The sequence below is a fragment of the Cololabis saira genome, chromosome 14, assembly GCF_033807715.1.
Source record: "Cololabis saira isolate AMF1-May2022 chromosome 14, fColSai1.1, whole genome shotgun sequence".
Lineage (NCBI taxonomy): Eukaryota > Metazoa > Chordata > Actinopteri > Beloniformes > Belonidae > Cololabis > Cololabis saira.
Genome location: NC_084600.1, coordinates 44,859,850 through 44,881,276, shown reverse-complemented (window position 1 = coordinate 44,881,276; position 21,427 = coordinate 44,859,850). Strand labels below are relative to the sequence as shown.

The 21,427-nt window shown below is 51.7% G+C and overlaps 1 protein-coding gene across 1 annotated transcript; it reads left to right on the top strand.

Annotated features, from left to right (window-relative positions):
• The first annotated feature begins 887 nt into the window (after positions 1-887).
• On the top strand, positions 888-20,500 carry LOC133459402 (arfaptin-2-like). The gene is made up of 8 exons (XM_061739296.1): positions 888-964; positions 7,256-7,312; positions 8,813-8,918; positions 9,777-9,892; positions 10,540-10,761; positions 10,838-10,995; positions 11,988-12,234; positions 20,330-20,500. The coding sequence occupies exons 1-8, from the start codon at positions 890-892 to the stop codon at positions 20,498-20,500; spliced, it is 1,152 nt and encodes a 383-aa protein (XP_061595280.1). The 5' UTR covers positions 888-889.
• The last annotated feature ends 927 nt before the right edge of the window (positions 20,501-21,427 follow it).

Genomic DNA, 21,427 nt, shown 5'->3' with positions numbered 1-21,427 from the left:
TACCTTTATGATTATTTATGTATTTTATTTAATTCTCTAAATCCTAAATGCACTAGTTTTACACCTTTTGGTCCTTGGTTTTTAGTTAAAATTGCGGCTGGATGTTTTTGTCCTGAACGGCTCCTCATTCTTTGAATCCTCCTCCACCTCGTTGGAGCTGATTAATCTGCATCTGTTTAGAGACTTTAGAGACTCTTTGTTCTGAGCAGCATCAGAATTCTTGACAACAACAACAATTAAAGCTGCAAGCAGTGATGAACGGATGAACGTTCCTCCACCTTGTGCAGGTTCAGGCTGCAGTGGAAGCTTGTACGACTTCATGTAGATTCTTCAGGCCTGGACATTTAGAGGATGAAACCACCCACAACTCTCTGTATCAAACCATTCAAAAGTTACGCATATTTTGATGTATAACACACCTGGGTGCACGTTACGGTTCGGGCCGTATTAACTGCCGAAGAAATGGCATAAATTGCGCCAAAATGACACGATTAATTCAAAATGTCCGACTTCCTGTTGGGTTTGGGCCATGGCTCCAAGAGACTTTTCTTTAAGTCGTGACATGATACAGGTGTGTACCGATTTTCGTGCATGTATGTCAAACCGTATTGTGGGACTTGAGGCACAAAGTTTTCTAGGGGGCGCTGTTGAGCCGTTAGGCCACGCCCATTAATGCAAACCATTAAATATCACATTTATCACCAGGCCTGGCTTGGTGATAAATTTGGTGACTTTTGGAGCAAGTTTAGGGGGAAAAAAGACCCTCATTTCGTCAGAAGAAAAATAAGGAAAAGGAAAATTCCTACAGATACAATAAGGCCTTCACACTGTCAGTGCTAGGGCCCTAATAATGTTGTTGTTGTTGTTGTTGTTGTCTCCAGGCTCCGTCATGATCAGAGCTGCCACCATGGAGATTCCCATCAACAGTAACGGAGACACGGAGTCAACGGAGGAACTGGAGCAGGTGGGGGTTTAATAACTTCTAATAACTGTTGAATGTGTTTTATTCTGCTTATATCCCCTTATTATTCCTGTTCAAAAATAGTCCTGTACAATTCCTGACTGGGTTATTAGCTACATGTGTTTACAGCGTTGTGCAGCAGCGTTGTGCAGCAGCGTTGTGCAGCAGCGTTGTGTAGCAGTGTTGTGTAGCAGCGCTGTGCAGCAGCGCTGTGCAGCAGCGTTGTGCAGCAGCGTTGTGCAGCAGCGATGTGCAGCAGTGTTGTGTAGCAGCGCTGTGCAGCAGCGTTGTGCAGCAGCGTTGTGCAGCAGCGTTGTGCAGCAGCGTTGTGCAGCAGCGTTGTGTAGCAGTGTTGTGTAGCAGCGCTGTGCAGCAGCGCTGTGCAGCAGCGTTGTGCAGCAGCGTTGTGCAGCAGCGATGTGCAGCAGTGTTGTGTAGCAGTGTTGTGTAGCAGCGCTGTGCAGCAGCGTTGTGCAGCAGCGTTGTGCAGCAGCGTTGTGCAGCAGCGTTGTGCAGCAGCGTTGTGCAGCAGCGTTGTGCAGCAGCGTTGTGTTTTTACGTTGTGTAGCAGCGTCGTGCAGCAGCGTTGTGCAGCAGCGTTGTGCAGCAGCGTTGTGCAGCAGCGTTGTGTTTTTACGTTGTGTAGCAGCGTCGTGCAGCAGCGTTGTGTTTTTACGTTGTGTAGCAGCGCTGTGCAGCAGCGTTGTGTTTTTACGTTGTGTAGCAGCGTCGTGCAGCAGCGTTGTGTAGCAGCGTTGTGTAGCAGCGTCGTGCAGCAGCGTTGTGTAGCAGTGTTGTGCAGCAGCGTTGTGTAGCAGCGTTGTGTTTCAGCGTTGTGCAGCAGCGTTGTGCAGCAGCGTTGTGTTTCAGCGTTGTGCAGCAGCGTTGTGTAGCAGCGTTGTGTAGCAGCGTTGTGCAGCAGCGTTGTGTTTTTACGTTGTGTAGCAGCATTGTGTTTTTACGTCGTGTAGCAGCGTTGTGTAGCAGCGTTGTGCAGCAGCGTTGTGCAGCAGCGTTGTGCAGCAGCGTTGTGTAGCAGCGTTGTGTAGCAGCGTTGTGTTTTTACGTTGTGTAGCAGCGTTGTGTTTTTACGTTGTGTAGCAGCATTGTGTTTTTACGTCGTGTAGCAGCGTTGTGTAGCAGCGTTGTGCAGCAGCGTTGTGTAGCAGCGTTGTGTTTTTACGTTGTGTAGCAGCGTTGTGTAGCAGCGTTGTGTAGCAGCGTTGTGCAGCAGCGTTGTGCAGCAGCGTTGTGTAGCAGCGTTGTGCAGCAGCGTTGTGCAGCAGCGTTGTGCAGCAGCGTTGTGTTTTTACGTTGTGCAGCAGCGTTGTGTTTTTACGTTGTGTAGCAGCGTCGTGCAGCAGCGCTGTGTAGCAGCGTCGTGCAGCAGCGTTGTGTAGCAGCGTTGTGTAGCCGCGTTGTGCAGCAGCGTTGTGTTTTTACGTTGTGTAGCAGCATTGTGTTTTTACGTCGTGTAGCAGCGTTGTGTAGCAGCGTTGTGTAGCAGCGTTGTGTAGCAGCGTTGTGTAGCAGCGTTGTGTAGCAGCGTCGTGCAGCAGCGTTTTGCAGGAGTGTTGTGTAGCAGTGTTGTGCAGCAGCGTTGTGTTTTTACGTTGTGTAGCAGCGCTGTGCAGCAGCGTTGTGTTTTTACGTTGTGTAGCAGCGTCGTGCAGCAGCGTTGTGTAGCAGCCTTGTGTAGCAGCGTCGTGCAGCAGCGTTGTGTAGCAGCGTTGTGTAGCAGTGTTGTGCAGCAGCGTTGTGTTTCAGCGTTGTGCAGCAGCGTTGTGTAGCAGCGTTGTGTAGCAGCGTTGTGCAGCAGCGTTGTGTTTTTACGTTGTGTAGCAGCATTGTGTTTTTACGTCGTGTAGCAGCGTTGTGCAGCAGCGTTGTGCAGCAGCGTTGTGTAGCAGCGTTGTGTAGCAGTGTTGTGTAGCAGCGTTGTGCAACAGCGTTGTGTTTTTACGTTGTGTAGCAGCGTTGTGTTTTTACGTTGTGTAGCAGCATTGTGTTTTTACGTCGTGTAGCAGCGTTGTGTAGCAGCGTTGTGCAGCAGCGTTGTGTAGCAGCGTTGTGTTTTTACGTTGTGTAGCAGCGTTGTGTAGCAGCGTTGTGTAGCAGCGTTGTGTAGCAGCGTTGTGCAGCAGCGTTGTGCAGCAGCGTTGTGTAGCAGCGTTGTGCAGCAGTGTTGTGCAGCAGCGTTGTGCAGCAGCGTTGTGCAGCAGCGTTGTGCAGCAGCGTTGTGCAGCAGCGTTGTGTTTTTACGTTGTGTAGCAGCGTCGTGCAACAGCGTTGTGCAGCAGCGTTGTGTAGCAGCGTTGTGTAGCAGCGTCGTGCAGCAGCGTTGTGTAGCAGCGTTGTGTAGCAGCGTTGTGCAGCAGCGTTGTGTTTTTACGTTGTGTAGCAGCATTGTGTTTTTACGTCGTGTAGCAGCGTTGTGTAGCAGCGTTGTGTAGCAGCGTTGTGTAGCAGCGTTGTGTAGCAGCGTCGTGCAGCAGCGTTTTGCAGGAGTGTTGTGTAGCAGCGTTGTGTAGCAGCGTTGTGTTTTTACGTTGTGTAGCAGCGTTGTGTTTTTACGTTGTGTAGCAGCATTGTGTTTTTACGTCGTGTAGCAGCGTTGTGTAGCAGCGTTGTGTAGCAGCGTTGTGTAGCAGCGTTGTGCAGCAGCGTTGTGTAGCAGCGTTGTGTAGCAGCGTTGTGTAGCAGCGTTGTGTAGCAGCGTTGTGTAGCAGCGTTGTGCAGCAGCGTTGTGCAGCAGCGTTGTGCAGCAGCGTTGTGTAGCAGCGTTGTGCAGCAGCGTTGTGTAGCAGCGTCGTGCAGCAGCGTCGTGCAGCAGCGTCGTGCAGCAGCGTCGTGCAGCAGCGTCGTGCAGCAGCGTTGTGTTTTTACGTTGTGTAGCAGCGTTGTGCAGCAGCGTCGTGTAGCAGCGTTGTGTTTTTACGTCGTGCAGCAGCGTCGTGCAGCAGCGTCGTGCAGCAGCGTCGTGCAGCAGCGTTGTGTTTTTACGTTGTGTAGCAGCGTTGTGTAGCAGCGTTGTGTTTTTACGTTGTGTAGCAGCGTTGTGTAGCAGCGTTGTGTAGCAGCGTTGTGTTTTTACGTTGTGTAGCAGCGTTGTGTTTTTACGTTGTGTAGCAGCGTTGTGTTTTTACGTTGTGTAGCAGCGTTGTGTAGCAGCGTTGTGTAGCAGCGTTGTGTAGCAGCGTTGTGTAGCAGCGTCGTGTAGCAGCGTCGTGTAGCAGCGTCGTGTAGCAGCGTTGTGTAGCAGCGTTGTGCAGCAGCGTTGTGCAGCAGCGTCGTGCAGCAGCGTTGTGTTTTTACGTTGTGTAGCAGCATTGTGTTTTTACGTCGTGTAGCAGCGTTGTGTAGCAGCGTTGTGCAGCAGCGTTGTGTAGCAGCGTTGTGTAGCAGCGTTGTGTTTTTACGTTGTGTAGCAGCGTTGTGTAGCAGCGTTGTGTAGCAGCGTTGTGTAGCAGCGTTGTGCAGCAGCGTTGTGCAGCAGCGTTGTGCAGCAGCGTTGTGCAGCAGCGTTGTGCAGCAGCGTTGTGCAGCAGCGTTGTGTTTTTACGTTGTGTAGCAGCGTCGTGCAGCAGCGTTGTGCAGCAGCGTTGTGTAGCAGCGTTGTGTAGCAGCGTCGTGCAGCAGCGTTGTGTAGCAGCGTTGTGTAGCAGCGTTGTGCAGCAGCGTTGTGTTTTTACATTGTGTAGCAGCATTGTGTTTTTACGTCGTGTAGCAGCGTTGTGTAGCAGCGTTGTGTAGCAGCGTCGTGCAGCAGCGTTTTGCAGGAGTGTTGTGTAGCAGCGTTGTGTAGCAGTGTTGTGTTTTTACGTTGTGTAGCAGCGTTGTGTTTTTACGTTGCGTAGCAGCATTGTGTTTTTACGTCGTGTAGCAGCGTTGTGTAGCAGCGTTGTGTAGCAGCGTTGTGCAGCAGCGTTGTGTAGCAGCGTTGTGTAGCAGCGTTGTGTAGCAGCGTTGTGTAGCAGCGTTGTGCAGCAGCGTTGTGCAGCAGCGTTGTGCAGCAGCGTTGTGCAGCAGCGTTGTGCAGCAGCGTTGTGTAGCAGCGTTGTGCAGCAGCGTTGTGTAGCAGCGTCGTGCAGCAGCGTCGTGCAGCAGCGTCGTGCAGCAGCGTCGTGCAGCAGCGTTGTGTTTTTACGTTGTGTAGCAGCGTTGTGCAGCAGCGTCGTGTAGCAGCGTTGTGTAGCAGCGTTGTGTTTTTACGTTGTGTAGCAGCGTTGTGCAGCAGCGTTGTGCAGCAGCGTTGTGTAGCAGTGTTGTGCAGCAGCGTTGTGCAGCAGCGTTGTGCAGCAGCGTTGTGTAGCAGCGTTGTGCAGCAGCGTTGTGCAGCAGCGTTGTGTAGCAGTGTTGTGCAGCAGCGTTGTGCAGCAGCGTTGTGCAGCAGCGTTGTGCAGCAGCGTTGTGCAGCAGCGTTGTGCAGCAGCGTTGTGTAGCAGCGTTGTGCAGCAGCGTTGTTTAGCAGCGTTGTGCAGCAGCGTTTTGCAGCAGCGTTGTGTAGCAGCGTTGTGCAGCAGCGTTGTGTAGCAGCGTTGTGCAGCAGCGTCGTGCAGCAGCGTCGTGCAGCAGCGTCGTGCAGCAGCGTCGTGCAGCAGCGTCGTGCAGCAGCGTCGTGCAGCAGCGTCGTGCAGCAGCGTTGTGTTTTTACGTTGTGTAGCAGCGTTGTGCAGCAGCGTCGTGTAGCAGCGTTGTGTAGCAGCGTTGTGTTTTTACGTTGTGTAGCAGCGTTGTGTAGCAGCGTTGTGTTTTTACGTTGTGTAGCAGCGTTGTGTTTTTACGTTGTGTAGCAGCGTTGTGTTTTTACGTTGTGTAGCAGCGTTGTGTAGCAGCGTTGTGTAGCAGCGTCGTGTAGCAGCGTTGTGTAGCAGCGTTGTGCAGCAGCGTTGTGCAGCAGCGCCGTGCAGCAGCGTTGTGTTTTTACGTTGTGTAGCAGCGTTGTGTAGCAGCGTTGTGTTTTTACGTTGTGTAGCAGCGTCATGTTTTTACGTTGTGTAGCAGCGTTGTGCAGCAGCGTTGTGCAGCAGCGTTGTGTAGCAGTGTTGTGCAGCAGCGTTGTGCAGCAGCGTTGTGCAGCAGCGTCGTGCAGCAGCGTTGTGTAGCAGCGTTGTGTTCCATCGTTGTGTTCCATCGTTGTGCAGCAGCGTTGTGTAGCAGCGTTGTGTTTTTACGTCGTGTAGCAGCGTTGTGTAGCAGCGTCGTGCAGCAGCGTCGTGCAGCAGCGTCGTGCAGCAGCGTCGTGCAGCAGCGTCGTGCAGCAGCGTCGTGCAGCAGCGTCGTGCAGCAGCGTCGTGCAGCCGCGTTGAGCACCAGGTCAGATCAGGCCGTTTATTTCCTAAATGTTGGACAAACATCCAGATCCTGGAGCAGCGGGGAGTTCCCTGTTTGCTCAGCTCTCTGTTTGTCTTGGTCTGTTTGAGTTAGAGGAGAATCCTCTTCCTCCTCAGAACCTTCTGTTCAGCTGTTCTGCTGACTCATCCGTAGTAACTGGTCGTTATAGAAACACATTTATCTGCAGCGGCGCTGCTTTGTTCTTGGAGGAGATCCCGGTGAAGCAGCAGTAACGGTTGCCGTGCAGCAGTAACGGTTGCCGTGCCGACGGACACTCGGCTCGGTGTCGGGATGAGAGATGAGAGACAGAAACTTCTGTCTCATCTTCATCATCTCCCAGAATCCTCATCAGTTCCATCCTTCACCAGAAAACCTTTATTTCTAGAAAGACACTTTCAAAAAGCTCACTCCGTCAATAACAACATGTTTTACCTCCAACGTCCGACTCCAGCAGAGATTTTTGAGTCGATAAGAATCTTCAAAATGTTCATCGTTGTTTTGACATAAACTTTTGGTTTTTCTTCCTCCATGTGTTGAATTTTTGAATTTCTTTAATGTTTGTTCAAAATCATATTTATTTATTTATTTATTTATTTATTTATTTATTTGTTGGCTTTGTAGCAGTAACATCGGACGGTTGGTTTAGCAGAGAGATTAAATAAATTAAATTGTGAAGGCGAAAACAAGCGAAACCGTTCACTCAGTGGACGACACGAGCCGCTTGAAACCCGTGAAGCTTCGTGACGAACGTTGCCGTGGTTACAGTGATGGAGAATCTGTCTGTAACCACGGCAACGTTCATCACTGGCGTCTGGACATTCAGGATTTTCCCGTGGTACATTGTTTCTTGATTTTGAGTCATATTTATTTTCATTTTGTGTTTGTTTGTGTATTTATTTACATTTTTCTGTTGTTTTTCTGTTGTTTTTCTGTTTTTTATGCCCCCTCATCTCTGCTCAGGCGGCTAAGCTGCAGTGGAGTTTAGATGAGAGAGTAGGAAACTCCAGAGACTCCAGGGTGAGCAGTTTCCTGCTAATCTTTCTCCTGCTAACTGTTCAAGAGTCTCAAACTTCTGTCCAACTGATTCTTCTAACCCTTATTTTATTATTATTATTATTAGAATAAAAGTGTGTGTTGTTGTGAGTGTGTAGATTCTTGGTGTGATCCTTAATCCTCATGTTGAACTAACGACGTGTGTTCCGTTGATCACTTTGATGCGTCAGTTTAACACCAAATAAGAACTGATGTGATCTGGAAGCTAAAAGACTATTTAGACGTAAAAAAGTAAATTATTTACGCCTAACGTCTTGTTGCTCCTCAACAGCAGCAGGTTTTGGTTTTAGTTCCTGTTTTTCCATCAAACATCCTTGTGTTTGTTTACCGAAGGGAAATGGGAACTTCCTGTCCAGAGTTTTAGAGTTTCCTTCACAAACGTACTGGTCTTAGATTTAAGTTAACTCTGTGTTACTAATGATCACTAGTTCTGAATTAAACGTAGATGAAAGGATTTTCTACATGAGGCTAAAATATAAAGTGCTTGCTGTGGGATTTAAGTCCAGTTTAATGTTTGCTGGAACTAAAACTCTCTTTTTCTTTGTTGTATTTAAGTTTAGTTTGTTATCTGAGCAGAGGAAAATCATTCTGTAATCTAGGAGAGACACTGAGGAACCTGGACTGACTGTGTTGAAAACATTGATTTTCCGATTCTAAATCGATTCTCATATTAATTCCTAAAAATCGATTTTTTTAAATTGAAATTGAAAAACAGTTTTAATAACATTAACCCAAATCAATATCGGAATCAAATCAAATCTTGCTAATGGATTCTGAATCTTAAGAATCATATTGATTCTTGACACTTGAATGGATCCCATAATTACGGTCAGCTCTGGTTCATCAGGGACTCGTTAGTCGTGTGTTTGGTTCTTAACTTTCCTAACATAGTTCCTACACTGCAAACACTCAAAATCTTATGAGTATTTATGAATATTTGTCTTATTTCTAGTTAAAATGTCTAATTTTTAGTCAGAAAATCTCACTACACTTAAAACAAGACTCATCACTGGAAAAAACAACAATTTTCACCTGTTTCAAGTAGATTTTCACTAAAATAAGTAGAAAAATCTGCCAGTGGGACAAGATTTTTTTGCTTGTAATGAGAAGATAAATCTTGTTCCACTGGCAGATTTTTCTACTTATTTCAAGTGAAAATGTACTTGAAACAGGTGAAAATTGTCAAATAACAAGTTATTTTTCTGGTGATGACTCTTGTTTTAAGTGTAATGAGATTTTTTGACTAAAAATGAGACATTTTAACTAGAAATAAGACAAATATTCCTGGTAAGATTTTGAGTTTTTGCAGTGTGGTTCCTGAACTTCTCCCCCCCACATCTCCATAACTCTGCCTTCGTTGTTGTTGTTGTTGTTGTTGTTGTTGTGATGTCTGATTCGTTGTTGTTGTTGTTGTTGTTGTGATGTCTGATTCGTTGTTGTTGTGTTGTGATGCTGGTGTTGCAGGATCTGCAGCAGGTGATGGTTTCTGGTCCGAACCTCAACGACAGCAGCGTCGTCTCCGGGGGTTACGGGGGAGTGGAGGGAATCATCAGCACCGGATCCATCGCAGGTAAAATCCTGGTTCCTCCCTCTGATTCATCCATCTGCAAAACTACAGCCAAGATTCAGTCACTTCTAGAGCCGTTGAGGCTTTAACTACTCTGATTACTTTTATTACTCTGGTTACTTTTATTACTCTGGTTACTTTTATTACTCTGGTTACTTTTATTACTCTGATTACATAATCTAACATCCTGGCTGGCTCGCCCGTTTATTTAGCAAGCAGAAGCTTTATGCGATGACTCAGCATCCTGAAGCAGTAGTACCTTTACTATTACTACTACTACTACTACAACTAGTAGTAGCAGTAGCAGTTTTAAATACCTACGTTCCCCCTGAACCCGGACCTGAGACAGAAACCTTCATGGAAGTGTCACAGAGGATCATGTCTTAATTTAAATAAACCTGCTTGTTTCCCGTCTCGTCCTCAGGGCCGGCCGTGAACTACAACCCCGACTTTAACAAACGGATCCCGGTTTCAGGATTAGGTGCTCACACCTCGTTTATACTTTAATAATAAAAGAGCTGCTTTCCAAAACGTGACGAGCTTCATGTCTGACGCTGTCGAGGATCACGAGCATCAGATCCTGCAGACGCTTTGATCACATGACGGACGTCTGGTTTTGGAAAGTTGCTCTGCTTTTTTTAGAGGTGGCAGCTTCTCTTTCTCTCTTTTCATCCCTTTCTTTCTTCAGGGGGAGAAAAGCAGCAGCTGTTTTTTTCTAGCGGCTCCTTCTCTGTCTGTGCTAGCTGGGGTTAGCGTTAGCTCTCTGGTTGTGCAGCACCTGGTGTTGGTTCAGACCTCCGGGGTCTAGTCTGAGGTTGGGGTTCCTGGTTCTTATTGGTCGTTGGTTCCTCTCCCCCTCAGGTCCCAGCATGCACCACAGCGGCAGCAGCTCATCGGTGACGTCGGAGCAGCCGAGCCGCGGCGTCGCCGTAGAGAAGCTGGAGACGGTGAAGCAGTGGGGCCTCAACACCTACAAGGTACCGGGGGGAAAGAACCGCTAATGCTGGTGTCCCGGGTCCGAGTCTCTGAGGACAGCCGCGTTGCTTAGCAACACCTCTCTCCCCATTGCTTAGCAACACCTCTCTCTCCTCGTTGCTAAGCAACCCCTCTCTCCTGGTTGCTAAGCGACCTCTCTCTCTCCTCGTTGCTAAGCAACCCCTCTCTCCTGGTTGCTAAGCGACCTCTCTCTCCTGGTTGCTAAGCGACATCTCTCTCCTGGTTGCTAAGCGACGTCTCTCTCTCCTCCCATTGCTAAGCAACTTCTCCTCTCGTTGCTAAGCAACCTCTCTCTCCTCGTTGCTAAGCGACGCCTCTCTCTCCTCCCGTTGCTAAGCGACCTCTTTCTCCTGGTTGCTAAGCAACACCCCTCTCTCTCCTCCCGTTGCTAAGCGACCTCTCTCTCCTCGTTGCTAAGTAACGTCTCTCCTCCCGTTGCTAAGCAACGCCTCTCTCCTCCCGTTGCTAAGCGACGCCTCTCTCTCCTCCCGTTGCTAAGCGACCTCTTTCTCCTGGTTGCTAAGCAACACCTCTCTCCTCGTTGCTAAGCGACGTCTCTCTCTCCTGGTTGCTAAGCAACACCCCTCTCTCTCCTCCCGTTGCTAAGCGACCTCTCCTCTCCTCCCAGTGTACGAAGCAGCTGCTGTCGGAGCGTTTCGGCGGCGGTTCTCGCACCGTGGACCCGGAGCTGGAGTCCCAGATCCAGGCCCTGCGGGACACCAGGAGGAAGTACGAGAACCTGCTGCGGCTAGCGCGGGCGCTAACCAACCACTTCTACAACCTGGTGCAGACGCAGCACAACCTGGGAGACGCCTTCGCCGAGCTCAGCCAGAAGTCGCCGGAGCTGCGGGTGAGGCCGCCGTGCAAGCGCCGCAGGCTAACGCCCCCAAGGCTAACGGTAAGCTAACGCTCCCGTCTCCCCGCAGGACGAGTTCGGCGTCAATGCGGAGACGCAGAAGCTGCTCTGCAGGAACGGAGAGACGCTGCTGGGAGACGTCAACTACTTCCTGTCCAGCGTCAACACGTTGGTGAACAAAACCATGGAGGACACGCTAGCTACAATCAGGAGCTACGAGAACGCTAGGTGAGGCTAACGCTAGGTGAGGCTAATGACCGTCAGGAGCTACGAGAACGCTATGACTTTTTCCCAAAGTGATTCCCAAAAAAACCCATTCAAAGTGGATGGGAAGAGGTAAAAAAAAAAGCCAAAATTCACCTTTTTTCTGAGTCACCTAACTTTCCCATACCTGCACGTAGAAATGTGATTCCAACTTCAAAACGGAGGAAAACTTCTTTTCTCTCTAAAACCACGAACAGTGTTTTCCTCAGATGTAAACTTTTCAAAATATGAGCACACAAGCATACGGAAATCACTTTATCGTCAAATCTAGGATGTCGGTTGGTAAAGTGTGAGAAAACAGCAAAAAATAACCCACATTTTTATTTGTAACTCGAGCTCACGGCCAAACCGTAAAAAGTTATAATAAAATAATTTTTGGTCAGAATGTAGACATATTGTTGCGATTCATAAAATGTGACTTTGACAGGCGGGGTATGCCCAAAATTTAAACAGGATTCTTCAAAAGAATCTCACTCTGTCTTCGCACTGAGCTTACTCACTCATTTTAAGGAATATCTGAATACAATTAAGATTGTCAGAATCTGCCGGCTTCTGTGTCTCAAGATGTTTTTGTTTTTTAACGCTAGGTGAGGCTAACGACCGTCAGGATGTACGAGAACGCTAGGTCCCTGGCTGGGAACCTTTGTCCATGGGGGTTTTGAAGTCTTCTTAGTTCCTATGTTCTTCAAGCCATGTGCATCAAGTCGTAAAATTTTAGTCCTGGTCTCAGTAGAAGGCCGAAACCCGGCCTTCAACCGGTCAGAGCCTGACTGTTCCCCATCACACATTTTATATAAATTCATAATCATACAAGTCCATAATCACACCATGAATTCATAATCACACATGGGCGGTGGCCCAACAGAGGTTTAAGAGATTTTCTCCTTTAGCAGCAACGAGCCGACCTAGTCGCTATGCTAGCACACTTGTTATGGTCTGTAAACATGTGTGTGCAGACTGGAGTTTGACGCCTACCGGTCCGACCTGGAGGTGTTGAGTCTCGGTCCCAGGGACGCGGTTGCCATGACGCCCAGGGACGGCGTTGCCATGGCGCCCAGGGACGCGGTTGCCATGGCTCCCAGGGACCCGGTTGCCATGGCGCGTATGGACGCCGCCCAGCAGCAGTTCCAGGTCCACAAGGAGAAGTACGAGCGTCTTCGCTCCGACGTCATCGTCAAGCTCAAGTTCCTGGAGGAGAACAAGGTGGGTGGACCGGCGTCATGGTTACGTGGAGTCACGGTTACCTAGCGCCACGGTTACCCGTCGCCAGGGCTGGGTGTCGATTCAAATGTCAAGATTCGATTCCGATTCTTAAGACTCATAATCGATTATCAGGATTTGATCCGATTTGATTCCGATTAGAAAAAGCCGAAATGTTGAGAAAAAAGTTGAAATGTTGAAAAAAAAAAGTTGAAACGTTGAGCCACGGTTTACCGTCGTCACGGTTACCTGTCGCCACGGCTAAACTGTTGCCACAGTTAACCCGTCGCCACAGTTAACCCGTCGCCACAGTTAACCCGTCGCCACAGTTAACCCGTCGCCACAGTTAACCCGTCGCCACAGTTAACCCGTCGCCACAGTTAACCCCTCGCCACAGTTAACCCGTCGCCACAGTTAACCCGTCGCCACAGTTAACCCGTCGCCACAGTTAACCCGTCGCCACAGTTAACCCATCGCCACAGTTAACCCGTCGCCACAGTTAACCCATCGCCACAGTTAACCCCTCGCCACAGTTAACCCGTCGCCACAGTTAACCCGTCGCCACAGTTAACCCGTCACCACGGCTAAACCGTCGCCACAGTTAACCCGTCGCCACAGTTAACCCGTCACAACGGCTAAACCGTTGCCACAGTTAATCCGTCGCCACAGTTAACCCGTCACCACGGCTAAACCGTCGCTACGGCTAAACCGTTGCCACAGTTAATCTGTCGCCACAGTTAACCCATCGCCACAGTTAACCCGTCGCCACAGTTAACCCGTCGCCACAGCTAAACCGTCGCCACAGTTAACCCGTCACCACGGCTAAACCGTTGCCACAGTTAATCCGTCGCCACAGTTAATCCGTCGCCACAGTTAACCCGTCGCCACAGCTAAACTGTCGCCACAGTTTTAACCGTCGCCACGGCTAAACCGTCACCACATTTAACCCGTCGCCACGGCTAAACCGTCACCACATTTAACCCGTCGCCACGGCTAAACCGTCACCACAGTTAACCCGTCGCCACAGTTAACCCGTCGCCACAGCTAAACTGTCGCCACAGTTAAACCGTCACCACAGTTAACCCGTCGCCCCGGCTAAACTGTTGCCCCGGCTAAACTGTCGCCATAGCTAAACTGTTGCCTTAGTTAACCCGTCGCCACAGTTAACCCGTCGCCACAGTTAAACCGTCGCCACGGCTAAACCGTCGCCACGGCTAACCCGTCGCCACGGCTAAACCTTTGCCACGGCTAAACCGTCGCCACATTTAACCCGTCGCCACAGTTAACCCGTCGCCACAGTTAAACCGTCACCACAGTTAAACCGTCGCCACAGTTAACCCGTCGCCACAGTTAAACCGTCACCACAGTTAAACCGTCGCCACGGCTAACCCGTCGCCACGGCTAACCCGTCGCCACAGTTAACCCGTCGCCACAGTTAACCCGTCGCCACAGTTAACCCGTCGCCACAGCTAAACCGTCGCCACAGTTAACCCGTCGCCACAGTTAATCCGTCGCCACAGTTAACCCGTCACCACGGCTAAACCGTTGCCTTGTTAATTTGTCGCCACAGTTAACCCGTCACCACGGCTAAACCGTTGCCACAGCTAAACCGTCGCCACAGTTAACCCGTCGCCACAGTTAACGCGTCACCACGGCTAAACCGTTGCCACAGTTAATCCGTCGCCACAGTTAACCCGTCGCCACAGTTAACCCGTCGCCACAGTTAACCCGTCGCCACAGTTAACCCGTCGCCACAATTAACCCGTCACCACGGCTAAACCTTTGCCTTGTTAATTCGTCGCCACAGTTAACCCGTCGCCACAGTTAACCCGTCGCCACAGCTAAACTGTCGCCACAGTTAAACCGTCACCACAGTTAACCCGTCGCCCCGGCTAAACTGTTGCCCCGGCTAAACTGTCGCCATAGCTAAACTGTTGCCTTAGTTAACCCGTCGCCACAGTTAACCCGTCGCCACAGTTAAACCGTCGCCACGGCTAAACCGTTGTCACAGTTAATCCGTCGCCACAGCTAAAGCGTCGCCACAGTTAACCCATTGCCACGGCTAAACCTTTGCCACGGCTAAACCTTTGCCACGGCTAAACCGTCGCCACATTTAACCCGTCGCCACAGTTAACCCGTCGCCACAGTTAAACCGTCACCACAGTTAAACCGTCGCCACGGCTAACCCGTCGCCACGGCTAACCCGTCGCCACAGTTAACCCGTCGCCACAGTTAACCCGTCGCCACAGTTAACCCGTCGCCACAGCTAAACCGTCGCCACAGTTAACCCGTCGCCACAGTTAATCCGTCGCCACAGTTAACCCGTCACCACGGCTAAACCGTTGCCTTGTTAATTTGTCGCCACAGTTAACCCGTCACCACGGCTAAACCGTTGCCACAGCTAAACCGTCGCCACAGTTAACCCGTCGCCACAGTTAACCCGTCACCACGGCTAAACCGTTGCCACAGTTAATCCGTCGCCACAGTTAACCCGTCGCCACAGTTAACCCGTCGCCACAGTTAACCCGTCGCCACAATTAACCCGTCACCACGGCTAAACCTTTGCCTTGTTAATTCGTCGCCAGAGTTAACCCGTCGCCACAGTTAACCCGTCGCCACAGCTAAACCGTCGCCACAGCTAAACCGTCGCCACAGGTAACCCGTCGCCACAGTTAACCCGTCACCACAGCTAAACCGTCGCCACAGGTAACCCGTCGCCACAGTTAACCCGTCGCCACGGCTAAACCGTTGCCACAGTTAACCCGTCGCCACAGTTAAACCGTCACCACGGTTAACCCGTCGCCACAGTTAACCCGTCGCCACGGTTAATCCGTCGCCACGGCTAACCCGCCGCCACAGTTAACCCGTCACCACAGTTAACCCGTCGCCACAGTTAACCCGTCGCCACAGTTAACCCGTCGCCACAGTTAAACCGTCGCCACAGTTAACCCGTCGCCACGGTTAATCCGTCGCCACAGTTAACCCATCGCCACGGTTAATCCGTCGCCACGGCTAACCCGCCGCCACAGTTAATCCGTCGCCACAGCTAAAGCGTCGCCACAGTTAACGCGTTGCCACGGCTAAACCGTCGCCACGGCTAAACCTTTGCCACGGCTAAACCGTCGCCACATTTAACCCGTCGCCACAGTTAACCCGTCGCCACAGTTAAACCGTCACCACAGTTAAACCGTCGCCACAATTAAACCGTCGCCACAGTTAACCCGTCGCCACAGTTAAACCGTCACCACGGTTAACCCGTCGCCACAGTTAACACGTCGCCACAGTTAACCCGTCGCCACAGTTAACCCGTCGCCACGGTTAATCCGTCGCCACAGCTAACCCGCCGCCACAGTTAACCCGTCACCACAGTTAACCCGTCGCCACAGTTAACCCGTCGCCACAGTTAACCCGTCGCCACAGTTAAACCGTCGCCACAGTTAAACCGTCGCCACAGTTAAACCGTCGCCACAGTTAAACCGTCGCCACAGTTAAACCGTCGCCACAGTTAACCCGTCGCCACAGTTAACCCGTCGCCACAGTTAACCCGTCGCCACAGTTAACCCATCGCCACGGTTAATCCGTCGCCACGGCTAACCCGCCACCACAGTTAATCCGTCGCCACAGCTAAAGCGTCGCCACAGTTAACCCGTCGCCACAGTTAAACCGTCACCACAGTTAAACCGTCGCCACGGCTAACCCGTCGCCACGGCTAACCCGTCGCCACAGTTAACCCGTCGCCACAGTTAACCCGTCGCCACAGTTAACCCGTCGCCACAGTTAACCCGTCGCCACAGCTAAACCGTCGCCACAGTTAATCCGTCGCCACAGCTAAAGCGTCGCCACAGTTAACCCGTCGCCACAGTTAACCCGTTGCCACGGCTAAACCGTCGCCACGGCTAAACCGTCGCCACATTTAACCCGTCGCCACAGTTAACCCGTCGCCACAGTTAATTCGTCGCCACAGTTAACCCGTCGCCACAATTAAACCGTCGCCACAGTTAACCCGTCGCCACAGTTAACCCGTCACCACAGTTAACCCGTCGCCACAGTTAACCCGTCGCCACAGTTAACCCGTAACCACAGTTAACCCGTCACCACGGTTAACCCGTCACCACAGTTAACCCGTCGCCACGGTTAACCCGTCGCCACGGCTAAATCGTCGCCACAGTTAACCCATCGCCACGGTTAATCCGTCGCCACAGCTAAACCGTCGCCACAGTTAACCCGTCGCCACAGTTAACCCGTCGCCACAGTTAACCCATCGCCACGGTTAATCCATCGCCACGGTTAATCCGTCGCCACGGCTAACCCGCCGCCAGTTAATCCGTCGCCACAGTTAACCCGTCACCACAGTTAACCCTTCACCACAGTTAACCCGTCACCACGGCTAAACCGTTGCCTTGTTAATTCGTCGCCACAGTTAACCCGTCACCACGGCTAAACCGTTGCCACAGTTAATCCGTCGCCACGGCTAACCCGTCGCCACGGCTAACCCGTCGCCACAGTTAACCCGTCGCCACAGTTAACCCGTCGCCACAGTTAACCCGTCGCCACAGCTAAACCGTCGCCACAGTTAACCCGTCGCCACAGTTAATCCGTCGCCACAGTTAACCCGTCACCACGGCTAAACCGTTGCCTTGTTAATTTGTCGCCACAGTTAACCCGTCACCACGGCTAAACCGTTGCCACAGCTAAACCGTCGCCACAGTTAACCCGTCGCCACAGTTAACGCGTCACCACGGCTAAACCGTTGCCACAGTTAATCCGTCGCCACAGTTAACCCGTCGCCACAGTTAACCCGTCGCCACAGTTAACCCGTCGCCACAGTTAACCCGTCGCCACAGTTAACCCGTCACCACGGCTAAACCTTTGCCTTGTTAATTCGTCGCCACAGTTAACCCGTCGCCACAGTTAACCCGTCGCCACAGCTAAACTGTCGCCACAGTTAAACCGTCACCACAGTTAACCCGTCGCCCCGGCTAAACTGTTGCCCCGGCTAAACTGTCGCCATAGCTAAACTGTTGCCTTAGTTAACCCGTCGCCACAGTTAACCCGTCGCCACAGTTAAACCGTCGCCACGGCTAAACCGTTGTCACAGTTAATCCGTCGCCACAGCTAAAGCGTCGCCACAGTTAACCCATTGCCACGGCTAAACCTTTGCCACGGCTAAACCTTTGCCACGGCTAAACCGTCGCCACATTTAACCCGTCGCCACAGTTAACCCGTCGCCACAGTTAAACCGTCACCACAGTTAAACCGTCGCCACGGCTAACCCGTCGCCACGGCTAACCCGTCGCCACAGTTAACCCGTCGCCACAGTTAACCCGTCGCCACAGTTAACCCGTCGCCACAGCTAAACCGTCGCCACAGTTAACCCGTCGCCACAGTTAATCCGTCGCCACAGTTAACCCGTCACCACGGCTAAACCGTTGCCTTGTTAATTTGTCGCCACAGTTAACCCGTCACCACGGCTAAACCGTTGCCACAGCTAAACCGTCGCCACAGTTAACCCGTCGCCACAGTTAACCCGTCACCACGGCTAAACCGTTGCCACAGTTAATCCGTCGCCACAGTTAACCCGTCGCCACAGTTAACCCGTCGCCACAGTTAACCCGTCGCCACAATTAACCCGTCACCACGGCTAAACCTTTGCCTTGTTAATTCGTCGCCAGAGTTAACCCGTCGCCACAGTTAACCCGTCGCCACAGTTAATCCGTCGCCACAGTTAACCCGTCGCCACAGTTAACCCGTCGCCACAGTTAACCCGTCACCACAGCTAAACCGTCGCCACAGGTAACCCGTCGCCACAGTTAACCCGTCGCCACGGCTAAACCGTTGCCACAGTTAACCCGTCGCCACAGTTAAACCGTCACCACGGTTAACCCGTCGCCACAGTTAACCCGTCGCCACGGTTAATCCGTCGCCACGGCTAACCCGCCGCCACAGTTAACCCGTCACCACAGTTAACCCGTCACCACAGTTAACCCGTCGCCACAGTTAACCCGTCGCCACAGTTAACCCGTCGCCACAGTTAAACCGTCGCCACAGTTAACCCGTCGCCACGGTTAATCCGTCGCCACAGTTAACCCATCGCCACGGTTAATCCGTCGCCACGGCTAACCCGCCGCCACAGTTAATCCGTCGCCACAGCTAAAGCGTCGCCACAGTTAACGCGTTGCCACGGCTAAACCTTTGCCACGGCTAAACCTTTGCCACGGCTAAACCGTCGCCACATTTAACCCGTCGCCACAGTTAACCCGTCGCCACAGTTAAACCGTCACCACAGTTAAACCGTCGCCACAATTAAACCGTCGCCACAGTTAACCCGTCGCCACAGTTAAACCGTCACCACGGTTAACCCGTCGCCACAGTTAACAGGTCGCCACAGTTAACCCGTCGCCACAGTTAACCCGTCGCCACGGTTAATCCGTCGCCACAGCTAACCCGCCGCCACAGTTAACCCGTCGCCACAGTTAACCCGTCGCCACAGTTAACCCGTCGCCACAGTTAACCCGTCGCCACAGTTAAACCGTCGCCACAGTTAAACCGTCGCCACAGTTAAACCGTCGCCACAGTTAAACCGTCGCCACAGTTAAACCGTCGCCACAGTTAACCCGTCGCCACAGTTAACCCGTCGCCACAGTTAACCCGTCGCCACAGTTAACCCATCGCCACGGTTAATCCGTCGCCACGGCTAACCCGCCGCCACAGTTAATCCGTCGCCACAGCTAAAGCGTCGCCACAGTTAACCCGTCGCCACAGTTAAACCGTCACCACAGTTAAACCGTCGCCACGGCTAACCCGTCGCCACGGCTAACCCGTCGCCACAGTTAACCCGTCGCCACAGTTAACCCGTCGCCACAGTTAACCCATCGCCACAGTTAACCCGTCGCCACAGCTAAACCGTCGCCACAGTTAATCCGTCGCCACAGCTAAAGCGTCGCCACAGTTAACCCGTTGCCACGGCTAAACCGTCGCCACGGCTAAACCTTTGCCACGGCTAAACCGTCGCCACATTTAACCCGTCGCCACAGTTAACCCGTCGCCACAGTTAATTCGTCGCCACAGTTAACCCGTCGCCACAATTAAACCGTCGCCACAGTTAACCCGTCGCCACAGTTAACCCGTCACCACAGTTAACCCGTCGCCACAGTTAACCCGTCGCCACGGTTAATCCGTCGCCACGGCTAACCCGCCGCCACAGTTAACCCGTAACCACAGTTAACCCGTCACCACGGTTAACCCGTCACCACAGTTAACCCGTCGCCACGGTTAACCCGTCGCCACGGCTAAATCGTCGCCACAGTTAACCCATCGCCACGGTTAATCCGTCGCCACAGCTAAACCGTCGCCACAGTTAACCCGTCGCCACAGTTAACCCGTCGCCTCAGTTAACCCATCGCCACGGTTAATCCGTCGCCACGGCTAACCCGCCGCCACAGTTAATCCGTCGCCACAGTTAACCCGTCACCACAGTTAACCCTTCACCACAGTTAACCCGTCACCACGGCTAAACCGTTGCCTTGTTAATTCGTCGCCACAGTTAACCCGTCACCACGGCTAAACCGTTGCCACAGTTAATCCGTCGCCACGGCTAACCCGTCGCCACAGTTAATTCGTCGCCACAGTTAACCCGTCACCACGGCTAAACCGTTGCCACAGTTAATCCGTCACCACGGCTAAACCGTTGCCACAGTTAACCCGTCGCCACAGTTATCCCGTCGCCACAGTTAACCCGTCGCCACAGTTAACCCGTCGCCACAGTTAACCCGTCGCCACGGCTAAACCATCGCCACAGTTAACCCGTCGCCACAGTTAACCCGTCGCCACAGTTAACTCGTCGCCACGGCTAAACCGTCGCCACAGTTAACCCGTCGCCACAGTTAACCCGTCGCCACAGCTAAACCGTCGCCACGGCTAAACCGTCGCCACAGTTAAACCGTCGCCACGGCTAAACCGCTGCCACGGCTAAACCGTCTCCATGGTAACCCCCCCCTGTCGTCATGGTAACCCCCTCCTCTCCTCCCCCCCCTGTCGTCATGGTAACCTAACCCCCCCCCCCCCCTGTCGTCATGGTAACCCCCCCCCATCTCTCCAGGTGAAGGTGATGCACAAGCAGCTCCTCCTTTTCCACAACGCCGTCTCCTCCTACTTCGCCGGGAACCAGCAGCAACTGCAGGAAACGATGGCGCAGTTCAACGTCCGGCTGAGGCCCCCGGGGGGGCCCGGGGGGGCCGGGGGGGGCCCGTCCTGGCTGGAGGAGCAGTGAGGGGCCGGGGGGGCCGGGGGGGGCCCGTCCTGGCTGGAGGAGCAGTGAGGGGCCCTGGGGGGGGCCGGGGGGGGCCCGTCCTGGCCGGAGGAGCAGTGAGGGGCCCTGGAGGGGCCCTGGGGGGGCCCGGGGGCCCCCCGGCCCTCTTCGGCTCATCCACGCCGAGGCTGATGGGAAGAAGAGAAGAAGAAGAGACGTCACTAAACACTACTGTAAAACTTCTTCCCCCAACTTTGAGCTGAACTTTCTCAGTTTGGAATAAACATCATCTCCGTTTGTAACTTATGAAAACGTTGCGTTTAGTTTTTAAATATATATACATATATTTACAAGAGAGTGTTGTGTACGTGCGTGGAGGACGTGAACGTGTGACGTATTTGAGCTGAAAGACTTTCTTAGATGTGATCGATTTATGATTGAAATATTATTGATATATGATTGATTTATGATCGATATATGATTGAAATATGATTGATTTATGATTGAAATATGCAACGATCCCTGGAGAAAGTCCGGTTTGTTTCATCCAGAGATGCTGAAGTTTACGTGAAAATTGGTTAAATGTGACCCGAGTTCTTTAAAAACGCAGCTTCCAGTTACTGAACTGGATTCATCCGTTAGATAATCAATAACTATTGATAGGGAACCATCACTTCCCTATGGCAGAGTCCATCCTCCGTTTGTGACCTTTGACCCTGACGAAGGTCAACTTTCCTTCACACTGAAGACTCCTGGCCGCCTGAGATTAATCATCTTAATTAATCATCTTAATCATCTTAGTTAATCATCTTAATTACCGTAATCATCTTCATTAATCATCTTAAAGGGATTGTGACATGAAAAACAAATTTTTCTTGATTTTTTGTGTTGGGTGTCTTGACATCAATTACACCCAAAAAAAACAAACTTTTAACATTCAGTGTATTG